The sequence below is a fragment of the Branchiostoma lanceolatum genome, chromosome 2 (assembly GCF_035083965.1).
Source record: "Branchiostoma lanceolatum isolate klBraLanc5 chromosome 2, klBraLanc5.hap2, whole genome shotgun sequence".
Taxonomy (NCBI): Eukaryota; Metazoa; Chordata; class Leptocardii; order Amphioxiformes; family Branchiostomatidae; genus Branchiostoma; species Branchiostoma lanceolatum.
This window is the reverse complement of record NC_089723.1, coordinates 11,529,857-11,547,851: the sequence shown is the minus strand read 5'-3', so window position 1 is coordinate 11,547,851 and position 17,995 is coordinate 11,529,857. Positions and strand designations below refer to the sequence as shown.

Below are 17,995 nucleotides of genomic sequence, written 5' to 3'. Positions count from 1 at the left end.
CGGCACATGTATTTTCCCGCCACCATATTCATTACCCAGAATCCTGTTATTCAGCAGACGACAAAGGTTTGTGAGGAACACTTTTTTGTCTAAATATTGTGTGTGATAGTGGACTGTTGGCGATATTTTCTTCAAAGTTTGCTCCTAGCACAAGCAAAACACATGGACATAGTAGTATTACCATTTCTATGGCATCCAGCTAACGTTACGATGAATAATGTACACGTTGCCATGGCGGTTGGGATCGACTTTGAGTGACATTCTACCGACTCAACAAACGGGTTGCAACTTATTAGAATCCCTTTTGCTAACCCGCAACTGGACTCTAAGTGTGGTCAATCATCAAAAACGCCTCTTTGTTGCTGCAACCTACGGCACATGTATTTTCCCGCCACCATATTCATTACCCAGAATCCTGTTATTCAGCAGACGACAAAGGTTTGTGAGGAACACTTTTTTGTCTAAATATTGTGTGTGATAGTGGACTGTTGGCGATATTTTCTTCAAAGTTTGCTCCTAGCACAAGCAAAACACATGGACATAGTAGTATTACCATTTCTATGGCATCCAGCTAACGTTACGATGAATAATGTACACGTTGCCATGGCGGTTGGGATCGACTTTGAGTGACATTCTACCGACTCAACAAACGGGTTGTTACCGAAGGGCTGATGCCTGCGGTACGGCCGTTTTTTTTGCTTGGACACGTTCCTATCCTTAGCACTCTCTTCAAGCCAAGGAGGGAAAAATAGCTGCTGTATAAAAGCTAATTAGCGGCAAGGTATCAATGACGAACCTTCTCTCCCGGAATTATGTTAGCACCTGTCCAAGAGCACCATCATTCTGCGTGCGGCAGACGGTAGTTTCAAGTTGAAATATTATGGTGTCAGCATAACTAGAGAGAAACTCTAACATATATAGCATTAGTGCAAAGGTAATACATGATACTGACAGAATAACAGAAAAAAAAATGGTTTATTGTTCTGCCAGATTGGTTTCAATCAACCATTATCGGAAAAATCCCGAGTTTATGTGAACCAACGTTAAGTATGGTAGATATTTTGTCTTAACAACAGTGGAAGGTTCATAGTTCGACAAACTTTGTTACGTTGTCCCATAGGTTACTGTGCTGTAACACTCGGTGCAGTATGGCAGGGCATTGAATTCAAAGATGTTGTCATCTTTTGCTGGTGCTTTGTGACATCTCTGTAAGGACACAAATGACATGTCAATAATACTTCCAACAAAAGGATAATTGTTACTTTTGAAGACATTATGTTACATCCATTCATGGCCTCTTCAATGTATAGTGCAGAAATATGCAGCAGTTAGTTCATGTTTTACAAATTTGGGTGTCTCACAAATCTCACCTGACATACAAAGCAGTCTGGGTGCCAGGTACTCTCGAGGGCCTCTATAAAGCCTCCTGTGATTGGGTCGCCGCACGCTCGACAGCGAGGCGCAGTGTACTGGAAGAAGTCCTCCTCACAATACGGCTGAAATCAATAAGATATCAAACACAGGTCAGAATCATATGTATGTACAATGTACACATTCATTTCTGCCTACAACAAATACAAGACCAGTGTACGTTGTACTAAACTGGTTAGTAATTTCCACTTCCTATAGGCAAAATGCAAAAGAAAGAAATGCTACATTTTCTCAATATGCTGGTAGGTTTCCATGAGGTAGGAACAACAGGCAATACATGTATAGGCAAACATAAAAAAGTAAGCAACCAACCAACAAACTAACCAAACAACCAACCAACCAACCATTCAAGTAAAAGTGGGGTCGTGTGGCGTAACGGCAGAGGGTCTGGCTCAGAACCAGGTGGTCCCGGGTTCGAATCCTGTCATGTCACTGATCTTGTGCCCTTGGGAAAGACACTTTAAATGACTTTCCTCACCCCACCTTAGGTGTGAATGGGTACCTGACATGGGTTGGGGAAGATCGTACTGAGGTCACCGGGTGGCGCCAACTGGCAGCCGGCCAGACCCTTGCGACAGTTCCACAAAACGCAAGAGTGGAGGTATTATGTATCTGTTGCCCCTGTGGATTATAATTGTTATTGCAAACCCTGCACCAATTCAGCACTAGAAAGGCTGCCATTGCACGGGTAATTTCTGACCAATAAAAACCATTATTATAACCAACCGACCAACCAACCAACCAACCAACCAACAAACCAACCAACCAACCAACAAACAAACAAACAAACAAACCAACAAACAAACAAACAAACAAAGAAATTATAAACCTTCCTTGCAGGTTGCTTTTATACAGATAGCAAAACAAAGAAACGGTGGCCACTAGGGGTGGGTATCAGTACAATAGTGGTACATGTACTGGTATAAAACCGATATTTGTTGCTGGACCAGTGCAGTTGACCTTTTATTTTACTGATTAGCAACTGAACAGTTTCAGCAGATGGTCACACATTTGGGGCTTATCGGTCCAAGAGGTAATAATTTTGAGGCCAAAACAGTGCAGATTTAGCAAGCTGTCGTTACTGTCTTTCTAAGACATTAGCTGTAAATCATATCTAGAATCACTTAAAGAATGAGCCTGAAAAGAGAAATATTCACTGTCATTCAGGATTGTTCAGTACTCATGCCTCACTCTCCAAAATATGGTACTTTTGTACTATATCAGGTCTAGACTTGAATTTTCTGTACTGGTACCCCCAGTAGCCACTTTTTCAACTTAGTATACATAATTGTATAACATTAACAAGATCTTTAGAATGGCCAATTTTCCAGTTTGTCAATTTTCCAGCCTTAGTTAAAGTTCTCACCTTTTGATCCTTGACTATGTATGTTCCATTCAACACCTTCTTACACTGCCAGCACCTGAAGTGGTCTGTGTGCCAGTTACTGCCCAGTGCCTACAACATTCCCAACAAGTCGAAATTTATCATGCACACAGTTAGCTAGTACTTGCATTTTCAAGGCCTCTAACCACTGGTGCTATTATATAATAGTGTGTTGCTGTAATACATTTACGATCAGGCACCAAAATCATACTCCAAAGCCAGAAGTTTTTCTTGTTTTAATCATTTTGTGTTTACAATCTTGATTCCTTTCTTCACAATGTGATTAAAAGAAATGATATTAGTAAGCTTTCACAAATACCATTGACAATCGATTTCTGCATACAAATGCCAACAAGAGTTCCACGACCTCATATCTCCATGAACAATTCTATTCATGCAAATGACTTACACATTTGCATAATATATGCTTGGTCATAAACACCTTTATCTAACTTACACATGTTGCAATATTGACAGTCCTATGATTTTCCAATTAGAATTATGGTGTTTTTGCATTAATTATGCAAATTAGGAATTTATTTGCATAATTGGTATCTGTTGATGCTCCACTTTCCATAAACTACATACATTACATGTATTTGAGTCTGATAATGGAGAACATTGCAAATATAGATTTTCCTCATTAGCTATGCAAATTAAGTCACAATTAGCATAATTTACACTTCATTGTGTATATCTCTGTCTAAGCTACCTGCATACTAAGTATCATATTGACAGCCCTATAATTTTCTAATTAGATGAGATATGGCGTTTGCATTAATTATACAAATTAGAAATTTATTTGCATAATTGGTATCTGTTGATGATCCACTTTCCATAAGCTACATATGTTACATGTATTTGCGTCTGATAATGGAAAACACTGCAAATATAGATTTTCCTCATTAGCTATGCAAATTAAGTCCCAATTAGCATAATTTGCACTTGTGTATATCTCTATCTAAGCTACCTGCATACTAAATATCATGGAAATCCGTCGTTCCTTTGTTCAGTTATTCTCCTTAGAAGATTTTCACAAAAACGCCCCTGCAGTTCCAGAGGAAGCTGCTAGGGGGTCCAAACCTACACCACTTCTTTATCATTCTCCTAGCAGAGGCTTCGATCGAGAGGGGTAGTTTTGTACGGGATTTCTAACGTTCCTCTCCTCTCACCTCTGCCAGATAACGCATCAGGGCGGGGCTATCCTTTCAGAATCGGTGTCGCTGCCCCTCCCTGTGTACCATTAATTTATCGTTAGGCAAAGAGTTTTACTGCCCTGGGATTAACGCGGCTCCCGCAACTTGGGGGAGTGTGCAGCCAGCCGGGCGGGCACCCCACAGTCTCCCCACAATCACTTTGAATGGCTCCCGCCAGATGAAAAGCATCATAACGTAAAGTAAAATTCAACACATGATGATAAATGTTTTTTTAAGAAATCAAAGATATAAATAAGATGTCTACTCATATCAGTAAATTCAGTCAAACCTGCCTAGGCCACCACCTTTTCAACGCGACCACCTGGCCATGGCGACTGCTTTTTCTTGGTCCCGAAAATTTTCCCCATAGGCACAAGCATTAAGCTGCCTGCCCAAGGCGACCACTCGTCCAACGCGACCGCGACCGCCACGAATTGGGACTGTACAGAGCACAACCCCTGTCCATGGCGGCCACCTCATTTCCAAGCGTGTGGTGACATCGGATCATTTTGCTGTTGGATTTGGCGGAAATGATTTTAAGACCTTGACGGACAAAAATATATGGACTAGCATCGATTCCTCCATTGAGTGATTTAATAAAACGTTCCCACTTTAAACATTGTAAATACAAATGTTTGTGAATACTTTGATATCGATGTTGGTGTGCCATCATAATCTTATAGTTTACCGCAAGCTCGGTTCGGATTAAACTCAATTTCAAAACGATTACGTAGTGCATGGCGTCAAAAAGTCAGATCCCACATAAATTACTAGCCATTTCTTGTACTGTATTTTCAACAAAAATGTGTCTGTATCTTACTAAATTCCGCCGAAAAATGACTTTGCGGCGGGCAAAGCATCGGGCGAAACATGTTGTTTCTTGGTCCCGACGTCATCTTGGTTTTGGCACGGCCCAGATTGGCGTACCGCTGACCTTTGTAAAACACGACGCTTCTGTGTTTGAACATTTAAAATACTCTCGTTATTGATGAAAATTAATATTCTTATTTTCTTTTTATTTCCATGAATCTCACAAACCTTTATGTACTTTATTGGACGCTTTGCGTTCTGTCGTGCACTGACTTACCTTTCGATGCGGTCGCACAGAGCTTGGCGGTGTGGCGCGGCGCGACGAAATCACACCGTTCCGTGTTCATCTTCAGTTGTCAGATCAAAAACCTTTTGCCCCTTTTATCCAGCGGTCGGCGCCCAAAAAAGGCTGGTGTCAGCAGGTGTTTTTAAGGGATTTATCGTAGGCCTTAAAACTTTGATTGTATGTGCGGGAGGGTACTGCGAGATCATCATGGCAAACATTGTTTTGTAGTCAACATTATGACGAAAATTTGTACACGATGTAACGTTAACTATATACAAACATTACAACGATAACGGAAAATATAATTTTTGTAGGATCTTTTTGTCTATGAGAATTGAACCTGGTGGGGGTCATACTGTCTTAAATCACATAAATTTCCATCCATCTACGAGAGGTGATCAATAAGTCCTCGGCCTCACCCAAAAATAAGGTCCACAACTCTAATTTCGGTGCATGATTACGTAGTGAGACATCTTTTAGCAATATCCACCAAATTTCAAATTATTGTGGCCAATCCTTTTTAGTCGACGTCCATTTGAAAACTATTAGGTAAGTGACGAGGAAAACAAGGGTACACTGTGGTCAGAGCTGTGTTGGTTGAGTTCTTCATGCCATGAATCGGCATAAAATCTTCGAAGACATTGTCAAAATGTTTGATAAAGATTCCCTTCTTATTTTAACTAAAAAGAAGTGGGTAGCTGACTTTCAGCAGAGCAAGTCGGCCCGCACACCTTAAGTCACAGCTCAATTGTCCAGGTTTTTATCCTCCTACCTCACCTAATGTTACAGAGTGTCATCTGTAAAGTAATGATAAGAATGATTTGAAATTTGGCGAATATGGCTAAAAGATGTCATACTACATAATTATGCTCCAAAACAGGAGTTGTGCACCTTATTTCTGGGTGAGGCCGAGGACTTATTGATCACCCCTCATACTACACTGTATTTGAACACCTCGACCTGGAAACATGTTGTGAGTGGAATCCTCTTCATGGCGACCACCTGTCCATCGCGACCGTTTTTGCTCGGTCCCCCGGGTGGTCGCCTTGGGCAGGTTTGACTGTACATTATATATTTTGAACATACTAATCTGAGTCTGAACTAGATATACCGACTTGAGAAAAACGGACGTGGATCACCATTACGATTACATGCGGTCATGCAACTAGCGGCAGTGTTTTTGACAGAGATTTTTTTTTTACTTCGGTTTTTGACAGACAAGGACGACGTGGCACTCCACTCTAGTTTTTATAACTTACGTTAACAGTACCACGTACAGATTACAACATACCCATATTTTTACACACCTGGGCAAAGTGAGGAAAGTCGTGTAAAGTGCCTTTCTCAAGGGCACAACATCGGTGGCGTCAGGGGGATTCGAACTCGGTACCTCTTGGTTCTGGGCCGAACACCCTGCCGTTACGCCACACAACCCCACGAGAGAGATTGTGGCTGATTTTGCAGTTTTAAAGACTCCACAATGGCATATGAGGAAAGGATCAAAAGAATGTATGTACGGTAGACAATTTCCTGGTTTGAACTTTGTTTTATAGTAATATGTCTTTGCACGTCGAGTAGCCGGATATTTCAAAGCCTTACAGAAAGCCTTTGTCATTTTTTCAGCGTGTTTTTTTCAAACTAGCGAAAAGAGAGTTACATCCACTGTCAACAGTTATATAACCATCAACATCAAATCTTAAGTACATTTGAGTCTTAGAATTACTGTGACAGCTGTGGGGAGGATAACGGATAAAAAACAGATAGACTTGCAAATCAAGATTCTCATGCTCTGTCGTCTCGCTAGATCAGGTGTTTTTGCACACAATTTTATACAAACTCCTAGTAAGCGTTATTTTGTTACACTGAACAGTCTAGAGTAGTTCTATACGAGCATTTTCTTTTCCCAAACGTATGTACAGTGGGTCACTGCGTTTCTGGACCGGCAGACCAGAAATACCCGTGGCGCGAGGGCAGAAAGACTAGACTCCCTTGGCAGACTTAGCACCTACTTACAAAATGGCCTTTTTGTGTCAAAGTGATTAGATTTAAAAGGCTTGATGTGTTCCGTTGTCTGGCAGAGGTGAGAGGAGAGGAACGTTAGAAATCCCGGACAAAACTACCCCTCTCGATCGAAGCCTCTGCTTGGAGAATACTTCTTTATTACACCACAAGCTATCTGCCACCCAAAAATCAAGACCACGCACGTCCAGGTCAAAAGATACAAAAATGGAATTTCTGCTGCAGTACCAAGGTCACATACCAGGGGGTTCAAAATCGACCTTGACCTTCGGCTTCACAACACCTACCCACATACCAAATATCATCGTAATCCATCGAGAGGCTCTTGAGTTATGCTGACTGGAGTGGTGCGGAAACACAAACAAACAGACAGACAGACCCAAAACAATATCTCCATTTTTCATGGAGATAAAAATAGTGTTCAGTTTAAGCAAGCAGCTCAAAATAATCTAAAAAGACAGGTGACTTGTGTGCTAACCTTGACATAACCTTCCTTGGGTTTAATGAGTTTGTTACACTCAGCGCAAATAATCCCAAACCACCTGGCCCGCTCCTCCAAGGCACAAGGTAAGACCTGAGGAAGGCAAAGACACTAGCTGTTATTCTTTAAAAAGTGTGACAAAAGAAAGAATTACATAGAGCTAAAAGGCAAAATTGAGTGAAAGTAAGAAAGGAAGACTCGGAGACAATAAGATTAACTGTGCTTTTCTAAACTAACTTCTTTGCTGTAGGACTTAAAAAGAAAAGTAGTAATGAATGCCTTTGATCTTGTACAGGTCTAAACTGTTCTGTCATGTATGCTGTAATGCATTTAAGTTTGTGGGGATTTACTTTTGCGGTAAGAAGAAAATGGAGTGTTCGTTGTTGTTTTAAGTTTGTGTTTGAAACCATAGCAGCACTACAGTCACATACATGTACATGTCAAGGAAACACTGGGGGCCTTACGGACTGTCAAGAGCTGTCAAGAAACATTGCCATTTTCTGTATGAGGCTGTTTGGTTGCCCATTTTTAGTAACAGTACTGTCAGTAGATAACGAATCCTTGATTTCAGTGCATTCTTGATAAATGAGTATTGAATGCTTGAAGAATGGGTCTATGTTCAATTTGTTACATGACGACATGTTACATGTAGTATTCGTGTGTATTCACCATAACAGGTACCTCATAATGATGTACAATGTATGTACTACTTAGACAGTGGGGTATTTGGGCAAAAATACTGCGGTATTTTGAATTCACAGTATGTTGAAAGAACTCACCGCAATTAACGTGAACGCAAAACCACCGTCAACATTTCTGCATTTAGATTATCAGGACTTTATCTTTTGCTACAAATTCAAGAATAATTAGATTGTTACTCCTTTGTTAATATGGTTCTAAACTTTTGGAAAGCCTTACCTCTGTTAGCGATGTTAAGTTGTCAAAACCCTCCAATTTGAAGCTGCCGACTTCCCTGTGGACATAGGGGGCAATCTGGTCCTTAGGTAGATCCTGCCATAATGACTCATTAAGCAGAATCTGGGAAAATAGATGTGACAAATAAAAAAAAGGTCAGGAATCATTCTAATATTTTTTCCCAAAAATTCATAAAATTCATATTGGTCCAATCATGGCCAGTTTTCTTGTCTTTTAAGTTATACTTTTTTTTATTGTGCATCATATTCCCATTATAAAACCAAGGTTCACAAAAAAAAATCCAGTTCTGTTCCCTCAACGGTCTCTGGTCTAACGGAAAGTGGGTCAAGCTATCTTAACTCTCATCCATCTATATAAGCTTTCTGTCAATGAATTATTCCAATGGCCAATCAGAGGCTACTGTTTGAGCCCCAACCATCTCTAAATTTGGTTATAGTGCACATAGAGGGACCAGTATTACCTGTCCTCCCTGAGCCAGCCTGCAGATTCCCCGAGTCCTGTACACCTCCGTCCCTCGGTAGCCCATGTGTCCACTAGCATAGTGGTATACACTGTCTACTCTCCCCCTAAGAAGAACAAAAACACTTAACGTATGATAGCAGCATTCAAAAATACAAATCGTCTTCAACAGTTTTATAAGAAATACCAGAACGCAGGATGAGACCAAATTAACTTACTGTTAGTAGTTTAGATATTGTAGTTAAATCCATTACCCCCTCCCCACAAGTGTAACAGTCCGCGCATGCGTACTGAGTCTGTTTTGTCTGGTTTGAGGAGACCATGCCGAATAGACATTTGTGATTGTACTTTTGTGTCTGTGTGCAATCATTCGTCATCCTTGCGTCCCGAGTGAGTGGGGACCGATACCGGTTAACAAACGGTAGCAGAGGGTGGCTGTGCAGCTCTGTGGACCCTCTAGTTTTTGTCCGTGAGTGTTTGATTGAAATTTTTTGCGCTAGTTTGGTGCTCACGTTTGGACATTGTCAAAGATGGCGGACAACCCACCCCGTCACGAGTCCCGCGTTTCGACTTGAGTTTGAAGTCATATGAGCAGTACAGATTTGAACTCGAGTGTTGGAATACGGTGACCTCCATCCCGAAGAAACAACAGGGTACTGCGATTCTTTTCAGCCTACCAGAAGGTGACCAGGATGAATTCCAAACCAGAAAACTATTAGTGTCTAAGCTCAGTCACGACGAACTGACAGCTGCCGACGGCTATGACAAGGTCCTGCAGAAGTTGGACGATCATCTCAGGCGAGATGTCACGGGGCGGCTGTGGGAGTCGTTTGTGGATTTTGACAAGTACAGTCGTGACTCCAGGACGTCGATCAGTGAGTACCTTTCCAGCTTCGACATATTATACAACAAACTGAACAAATGTGGGGGTGTCACTCTTTCGGAGTCAGTCTTGGGCTTGCTACTCATACATCGAGCCAACTTATCTCAAGAGGATGTGAAATTGGTCATGACTGGATTAAACTATGAAAATACAGACACTAGTTTATTTATTCAAGCCAAGGCGTCACTTCGGAAATTTTCTGATAATCTTGTTGTACCGCCACCCTCGTCAGAGTCAGCCGACATGACAAGTTTGTCCCCGTCAAAGTCAGCCGACATGGCCAGTATGTCCAGTACTTTTGTAATGCCGAGGATGAACCAAGAGATCGCTAACGTGACCGAGAACGTGGGCACCAGGCCTCGTGGTTCTGGACGATATGCAAGGTCGGGTGCCGGCAGGGGTCAAAGTTTGTTCCAAGATGGCGGCGCCCGTGGATACGGGTCGAGCCGGAAGTGGAATCCCCCGGATGGACGGTTAAATAAAAAAAAACAAGTATGGAAGTTATCTGCTTTGCCATTGCTGTGGTTCTTTCCGCCACATGTTGGAAGAATGCCCGGACGCGAAGACAGAAGAGGCTTACATGACGGAAGAAGTTCAGACGGAAGACGATAAGAAGTTTACAGTGTTGTTTACTGATGCTGCTTCCAAATAAAAGTGCGAGATGTCGGAAGAGTCTACAAAGGTGTGTGCCGTCCTAGACTCTGCGTGTTCCGCTACTGTGTGTGGTGTTTCTTGGATGGATCAGTACATCTCATTCTTAGATAAGGAAGATCGGAAGAATGTTACACGAGAAGCCAGTTCCCATATGTTTGAGTTTGGAGGGGACAACACACTCCCTTCCTAAGGAAGATACAAGATTCCTGCCACCTTGGCTGGCCGAAATGTGCTGATAACAACTGATGTCGTAGAACGGGACATTCCCTTACTGCTGTCATTAGATGCCATGAAGAAAGCTGGTGTAGTACTGCACACACAGGAGGACAGGGCCATGATATATGGCAGGAATGTCAACCTCCGTTTGACCAAGTCAGGTCATTACTGTGTTCCCTTGGTGGAGAGGCCAATCAAGGTCAATAAGGTGTTCGAATCCCATTTGGACAAGGGTATGTGTAAGCGTCATCCACGGGACAGCGCTCGGCCAGCTGCATTGCCAAATGACGAGCTAGCTACCCCACAGTTGCAGCAAGGGGTACAGATAAAGAGTCTTCAGGCAGATCTTCAGATTGCCAAGGCGAAGATAGCTGACCTACAGGTGAGAAATGACACACTTGCCAAAACTAATCAAGAAATCAAGCTTCTCAGTAGAAGACAAAGGATGAACTTTCACAGTTGCACATGTTAACTGATCAGCTGAGATATGAAAACAACTCCATAAGAGAAGAGATAGCAGAAGAGCAAACCAAGAGTCAAATGCTCCAAAAGAACTTGAAAGAAGCCGTGCACAAACGAACGCTGATAGAAAAGTCTGAAACAGTGGAAAAAGAAACGCAAGCTGAGATTAGTGATCCAGAACAATTCAACACTGAGGAGATAGATATTCAAACAGGCACACTCAGACAAGGAGAAGGAACTGTCAAAGTACTAGAATCAGAGGAGTCTGAGGAAGAACCAGCAGACAAGGAGGAATAAAAAAATACGGACATAGCATTACGTTCTGAAGCAGTAGAGGCAGAGAAACTATTGGACCAGTGTGCCTTTCCATGTGAGGAGAAATCAGAAGGAGAGACTGATAAGGGGCGAAAAGCTCCCCGAGGGACAGAGACTGTTAATGTTGATACTGGATGAACATATCATGGTTTTTAGGACACTCTTAGCAGCAAATTTCATGTTTTCAAATTGTCAGTTAGCAGACATCCTGACTAAAAGGTGGTGCCTGCTAACATGCTATTAAAAGTGGTAACAACGGGGCAAATGGGGCAGTTTCTTTGTAAGATGGAAAAAAACAACAACAAAGACACAGAGGAAGTCTGAAGTTATAGTTGTGCATACCAACTTGTTACTTTTGATAGTTAAAGTTTGTAGATCAACATGTTATTTCTGATTATCTAGCATATTAACACCATTGTTTGTAACTTACTTTAAAACATTCATTCTTTAGATAAAGTTCCAATGTTGTGTACTTTTCTGTAGATGCACTAAAGAATTGTGTTGTAATCTTCTGTGGTAGTTGTACCGTATTTCTCACCCGTTTTAGAATTATGGAGCCTCTCAGCTTTTGCTTACCTTTGTTTAGGAGGCAGATATACAATAACGTGAATTATATCTCATATTTGTAAAACCATCATTTTATAATCTCTGAGTTCACTTCTCAATTTATCTGTCAAGAAAACAGAAAAGAAGGAATGTTAGTAGTTTAGATATTGTAGTTAAATCCATTACCCCCTCCCCACAAGTGTAACAGTCCGTGCATGCGTACTGAGCCTGTTTTGTCTGGTTTGAGGAGACCATGCCGAATAGACGTTTGTGATTGTACTTTTGTGTCTGTGTGCAATCATTCGTCATCCTTGCGTCTCGAGTGAGTGGGGACCGATACTGGTTAACACTTACTTGCTAATGCCCATCTGTAATCGTGGTCCACAGAAGATGAGCCGTGGGACGTCATAACCATTCTCATGCGACTTGAAGACACGAATACAGTCATCACACGTTAACAACTCCTCTTCCCACTTAGTGTCTGTCATGGCTAGCTGAACAGTCAAGGACCTGGATATAACATAATCAATTGTGATAAATGTCCTGCAACATGAATCCTTTCTCCATCAATAGTAAACTTTTATACATGTATCTAAGATCAGAATATGCAATGGAATAATGCCTCTTTTGAAGGAGCTCAAACAATATCACTCAGGTGATCATGATAGGGAAAGATAAAAGGTGTTATGTTATAGTCACTGTGCTTTCCATACAGCACTCCTAAAATACAGTGCTCTTGCTGGTCTTGGTATCAAGAAAAGTTAACCTTATAGTGATATGACAGACTACTGACCAGTTGACGGCATCCAGAGGCTGCTGGAAGGCAACTAAGAAAGACTCTTCCTCTGCCTCTACCTCATAACCACGGAAGTCTCGTGTTGCCCGCCGTACAATATCACTGTATCTGTTCATAGCCCTGCAAAAAAAAGAAAATCAGAACAATCACTATGAAAGTGTCACTACTGCAATATGTGCTCTAAGCATCGGAAGCATTTTGGTATCCATCTCTTTTTAACCTCTAAGAATAGCAAACAACTCCATCCTGACGATTTCCAACCGATTGCCAACTCTCTTACAAATTGAAGTTATTCCCACTCAAGAATGCAGACATTCATGGCACTTGACATCTTTATCCACATGTGTTCAGGTTCTCATGTCAGGGCTTGAAATTCATCTTTGGGAACAGGTGCACCTAACCTAAAAATTTAGGTGCACATAAAAAATTTTGGGTGCACAACATAGGATTAAGCAAAATGTCAGCAAAATGTATTTACAAACCCTACGAAAAAACTTCCAAGACACCGTCATGTAAGGGCAAACCTACAGTTTGAATTACATGGATCAAGTCCGATCTACGTAACGATGTTACAGATTATACAGACAAATAAAAGCCGTCGCAATTTCAACTATACATGTAGTTTATACAGTCATGTAATTATCTTATAAGAATAAAGGTCCCATCTCATGCTTCTGTTAACAACCGTTTGATAACCCATTCTGGACTGGTCATCCACTCCACTCCAAACCACTCAATCTGAACATTTGGCTGGGGCAGCCAACCAGTAGCAAACTTGCAGACTAATTGCCAACCACAGCTGACCTTATTCCCTGAGCCATGATCTGGGGAAGGTCAGGGGTGGTGAACTCAGAGGCCATGGTTGGCTATGTGTGACATTCTGGCCTAGGGGCTTGAGTGAAAAAAATATCATGCAGTTTAGAATCACGGAATCAAGGTGAGCAATTGACGTGGCGTTAAGTCACTAATTTACTACTACAACTGCACAACACTCTGGGTCTGCTGCTCACCTTATGACTGTGTCAGCAGAGTTGCTCTCCCATATTGTTGCCACATTTTTCACTTGCACTGCAACAAACGTCACCACACCATGTGGGGGAGAAATCTGCAAGTAAGACAAGTTACTTTCATGACCTCACAAAGATCTATTCTGTAAGTTATCAACAATTCTGAGAACAATCACAGTGACACAGTATGAAGTAGTATATGTGTAACAGTGGGGTTCAAGCGCCTCCAACTGACCAGTCTAACTGGTCTAGACCTTTTAGCCTAGTGGTTAAGGCACGCGGCCTGTGATCTGGCTGCCCGGTTTCAGCACTGATTCTAATTCCGTGGACCAGGAGACTGTTTCTACTCGCTTCTTTGTTTCATATGGTACTACTTTTCTATCAGTAAGTCCAGACCTTTCGTTTGCTGGACATCAAAGGATGGGCAGACAGGAGAAGCTCAGTTATATTGGTTCACTCTGACTGGCAGGTTATCTAGTCTGATGTACAGCATGTGCCCCCTAACAGTGGTGATATGAACAAGTTCAACACAGATTCGGTCTGAAACAGGTGGTTACTCAGGTGCCAATCAACTTGATTGGACCTTTACCAACGTTCATCATTTGTTGTAATCTCCTGTGCACCTTCCTCCAATTGGTACTTTGGACCACCAGTCCATCCTATGGACGACACCTGGCCCATGGCCATCCAACCCTCCCAGATACATCACACGTAGGATGTGCACACCGGACGCCATGAGAAAATATAAAACTAGGCCTTGTGATGAACACTGCTGACTTTTCTCCAGTTTTTGAGGCCCCAGACCCTGAGTTCAAGACTGCCCTATTAACAAACCTAGTGGAATCAGTTCTTGACAAGGCTGTCCCCACAAGGAAGGTCAGAATCACCACCAACGATAAGCCTTGGATGTCGGTCAGAGTTAAAGAGCTAATAGCTGAAAGGCAAAAGGCTTATAGTGCCGGTAATACTACTGTGTATTCAAAACGCCGGTACTATGAAAAGGAGGTGGAACATCTGAGGCAGTCCGAGCCAGTGGTTTAGGTCGATCAAGTCACTGATGGGAATGGAAACCGTCAGGCCGGACAACTCCACTTCATACCTTACAACATGAATGTGACGTTCTTGCTGACCACTTCGCCTGTGTGGAGTCACGTGGGCCAGAGTGTGCCAACAGTAACCGATGTAGCTCACAAGCTGTCACAGTCTTCATTCCCACCCTTCAGTATAGGATAGATCAAGGCAAGGTTGTGAAAGGTCAACGGCAGAAAAGCTGCTGGTCCTGATTATATCCCATCATGTATTCCAATACCATGAAGAGCTCGCCCCGGTCCTATGCGACGTTTTAAACTCCTGTGACCTGAGCCCAAAGGCCATCACTGCAATGGCTACTGACCAGCGGATGTGGAGAGGACGTGTGATCGGCCGCTGCGCGACCGACTGATGATGATGATGATGTACAGAATTGCACATTTCCACAACTGTGGAAACATGCCCTTGTCAGAGCAGTGCCAAAAAAGCGAAGACCCTATTTCCCAACGGAGTACAGACAAATTTCTCTTGTCAACAGTGTATGGAAAGTGTTTGAGGGTCTGCTGAAAGATGCTCTCTTATGTGACACGAAAAAATGTGACTCCTACACGACACGGTTTTCTTCCAAAACCCTCCACCGTCACTGTGCTGACCCACATACTACAATCCTGGAACGATGCACACAACAGTAATCCAAAATTGGATATCCACTCCGTCTCTGTTGACTTCTCACATGCTTTTGACACAATTAATTATGACCAGCTACTACAGACCCTGGCAGACATGAATATCTGACAGGACTTATGGATGACAATCTTCAGCTATCTAGAAGACAGGTCACAGATGGTAAAATGGGGTTCATGTCTGTCAAAACCCCACAAGGTTTTAGCTTGAGTTCCTCAAGGCGGGTCACTTTCACTGCTACTGTTCATGATATGCATCAATTTGATCAATGCCAGTATCTGTCGCCCCTGTCAAATATGCTGGCGACATGACAACTTCTGTGGTTCTGATGGGGTCTGTATAAAGGGCATTGCAAGTATCTGACTCACTACAGTCAACAACTACAACCCTCGCAGGGGAAGATGTGCGCTTAAAATCGGCAAACGCGGTACAAATGAGCCAATAAGTGCCTATGCAGAGGCAAAATACCGCCAATATGTCTAAAATTGTTTTGACTAACAAAAGAAGGTGGTCTCTACTGACAATCACGTTGATAGCGATCGTATGGGAGGTCCCGGGCGGGTCGTCAGCATAAAGAGATGCACGCCTGCCAAAGGCGGCATTGGACTTTAATTGGCAGACAGCATGCTGTACTCAACGAAAATTGGTCTCTACCTGTACACTGTCTTATTACTGTGAATGCATTCAAGTTCGGGGGATTTAATTTCGCGTTAAGAATGAGATGGGGCGTTGTCGGCGGATTTAGGTTCAGTGTAAGTGGGTTCGGCTCTGCTATATAAGGAGAATGGTCTGTCACTAGCTGATGATTACTGTTAATATTTATTTATTTTAAGTGTTCCACTAACAGTCAGTATGTAAATGAGCGTGCAATTCAGCCATCAGGCTGCAATATGCTTCTTTGTGCAATAAACCAATAATAAGATCCGGATCTTACCTCTGCTTAGAGAGTACAGGTAGAGACCAATCTTTACTTAGTACAGCATGCTGTCTGCCAAAGCGTAATGCCGCCTTTGGTAGGCGTGCATCTCTAAGGCGCGCTTTAGACTGAGCACAATTTAACAGAACTAGTTCACTTTAACCGATCTCTGCCGCTTACCATGACCAGTCTAAAGAGAATAATCCGGTTTTTCCACAAACCGACCCAGACCACATCCCAACCCCGGTCTAGGCCGCTTCAGCGGGGGGCCGATACGGTTCCTCTCTATGCGTAAAGAGGAAACCGGCTCCGGTAGCGCTTTCGAGGTCATGGGTGCTGGGATAGCGCAGCGCATACGGGTGTTTGTGCATTCTCCAGGTGATTATCTACCAATAGAAATGTGTCTTTCCTCATTCGGAATCGTTAGTACCATTGAGAGTCGTCAAATGTTGCAAGTGCAATGGCCTCCCACCAGTGGCTGCTTCCCTGGTGTTCGCCTATCGCCCGATTAATGTGCCCCACTTGCAATACCGGCAGCGCGGCGAGGATGAACGCCAGGTTAAGGTCTCGGTATTGACTGTCCCTGTACATACGTTTCATCCTCCTCCTTTGTTGAGCACGTACACGGCGTCTCCTATGCAGGAACGAGAGTGGCAAACATTAGAAACATAAACTGCTGCAGGATGAAAAAAATGACCTCCTCTCCCGCCATTTTGATATTGCGCGCGAGACGTCAAATGTCAAGAAAGGTCACTGTGGGTCACGCGCAATATCTTGCACCACGGGTGGGGCACTGTCCTTCCGCCCTTAGGTCTAAAGACAACCGAAACGGTTTGGAACAGGTTCGGATTATTTGAAGCGCGCTCAGTGTAAAGCACGCCTTAATGGTTCCGACATGCCCCGGGACCCGCCCGGGACCTCCCATACCATTCCTATCAATGTCAATGGAGACCGCTTTCTTTTGTTACTCAAAAAAGTTTTAACAAGAGTCTGAAGACCCAAAATCTCCATGAAATTTGTTTTTATATAATTTTTTTGATGTGTTTTATAACAGGTGCTGCTACAGCAATAACAACCGAATAGTGACAGCCAGTCTTTGGAATCAGTTGCAACAATGAAACTTTAAGTTATCATCACCACCTTACTACCCATATATCTTTGCATCTTTGTACAAATGTTCCACTATCATGAGATTAAACCAAGACCTTGCAACAGCTGTGTCTATCTTTCCTTGCACCTAAATCTGGGTCTGAAACTAACAGGCTTCCACAACATGCCTAGAATGGAGGTATAGATTTTCCTCATTACCAGCTGTTGGGACCTGGGGAATTCTTGTCCCAAATTTGAAACCAACAGGAGTGACAGGTGTGAGCTCCCATCACATGCCTAGAATGGAGGTATAGATTTTTTCATTACTTATGCAAATTCAGTCCCCATTTGCATGATTTGCACTTTAGTGTGTACATCTCTGTCCAACCTACCTGC

The 17,995-nt window shown here is 42.7% G+C and overlaps 1 protein-coding gene across 5 annotated transcripts in view; it reads right to left on the bottom strand.

The window, feature by feature from the left end:
• Window positions 1-291: 291 nt before the first annotated feature.
• LOC136427449 (uncharacterized) overlaps window positions 292-17,995 on the bottom strand; it is a 70,466-nt gene continuing 52,762 nt past the window's right edge. For 3 of the 5 annotated variants that reach the window (XM_066416302.1, XM_066416301.1, XM_066416304.1), the window contains 9 exons: window positions 13,885-13,979; window positions 12,872-12,994; window positions 12,433-12,588; window positions 9,004-9,109; window positions 8,526-8,645; window positions 7,605-7,700; window positions 2,798-2,887; window positions 1,371-1,496; window positions 292-1,206 (listed from right to left, as the gene is read on the bottom strand). In XM_066416302.1, coding sequence (XP_066272399.1) covers window positions 1,105-1,206; window positions 1,371-1,496; window positions 2,798-2,887; window positions 7,605-7,700; window positions 8,526-8,645; window positions 9,004-9,109; window positions 12,433-12,588; window positions 12,872-12,994; window positions 13,885-13,979 — 1,014 coding nt within the window. In that variant the 3' untranslated portion in view covers window positions 292-1,104. The remainder of the gene's footprint in view (window positions 1,207-1,370; window positions 1,497-2,797; window positions 2,888-7,604; window positions 7,701-8,525; window positions 8,646-9,003; window positions 9,110-12,432; window positions 12,589-12,871; window positions 12,995-13,884; window positions 13,980-17,995) is intronic. The other 2 variants (XM_066416303.1, XM_066416305.1) reach the window with 2 other exon arrangements.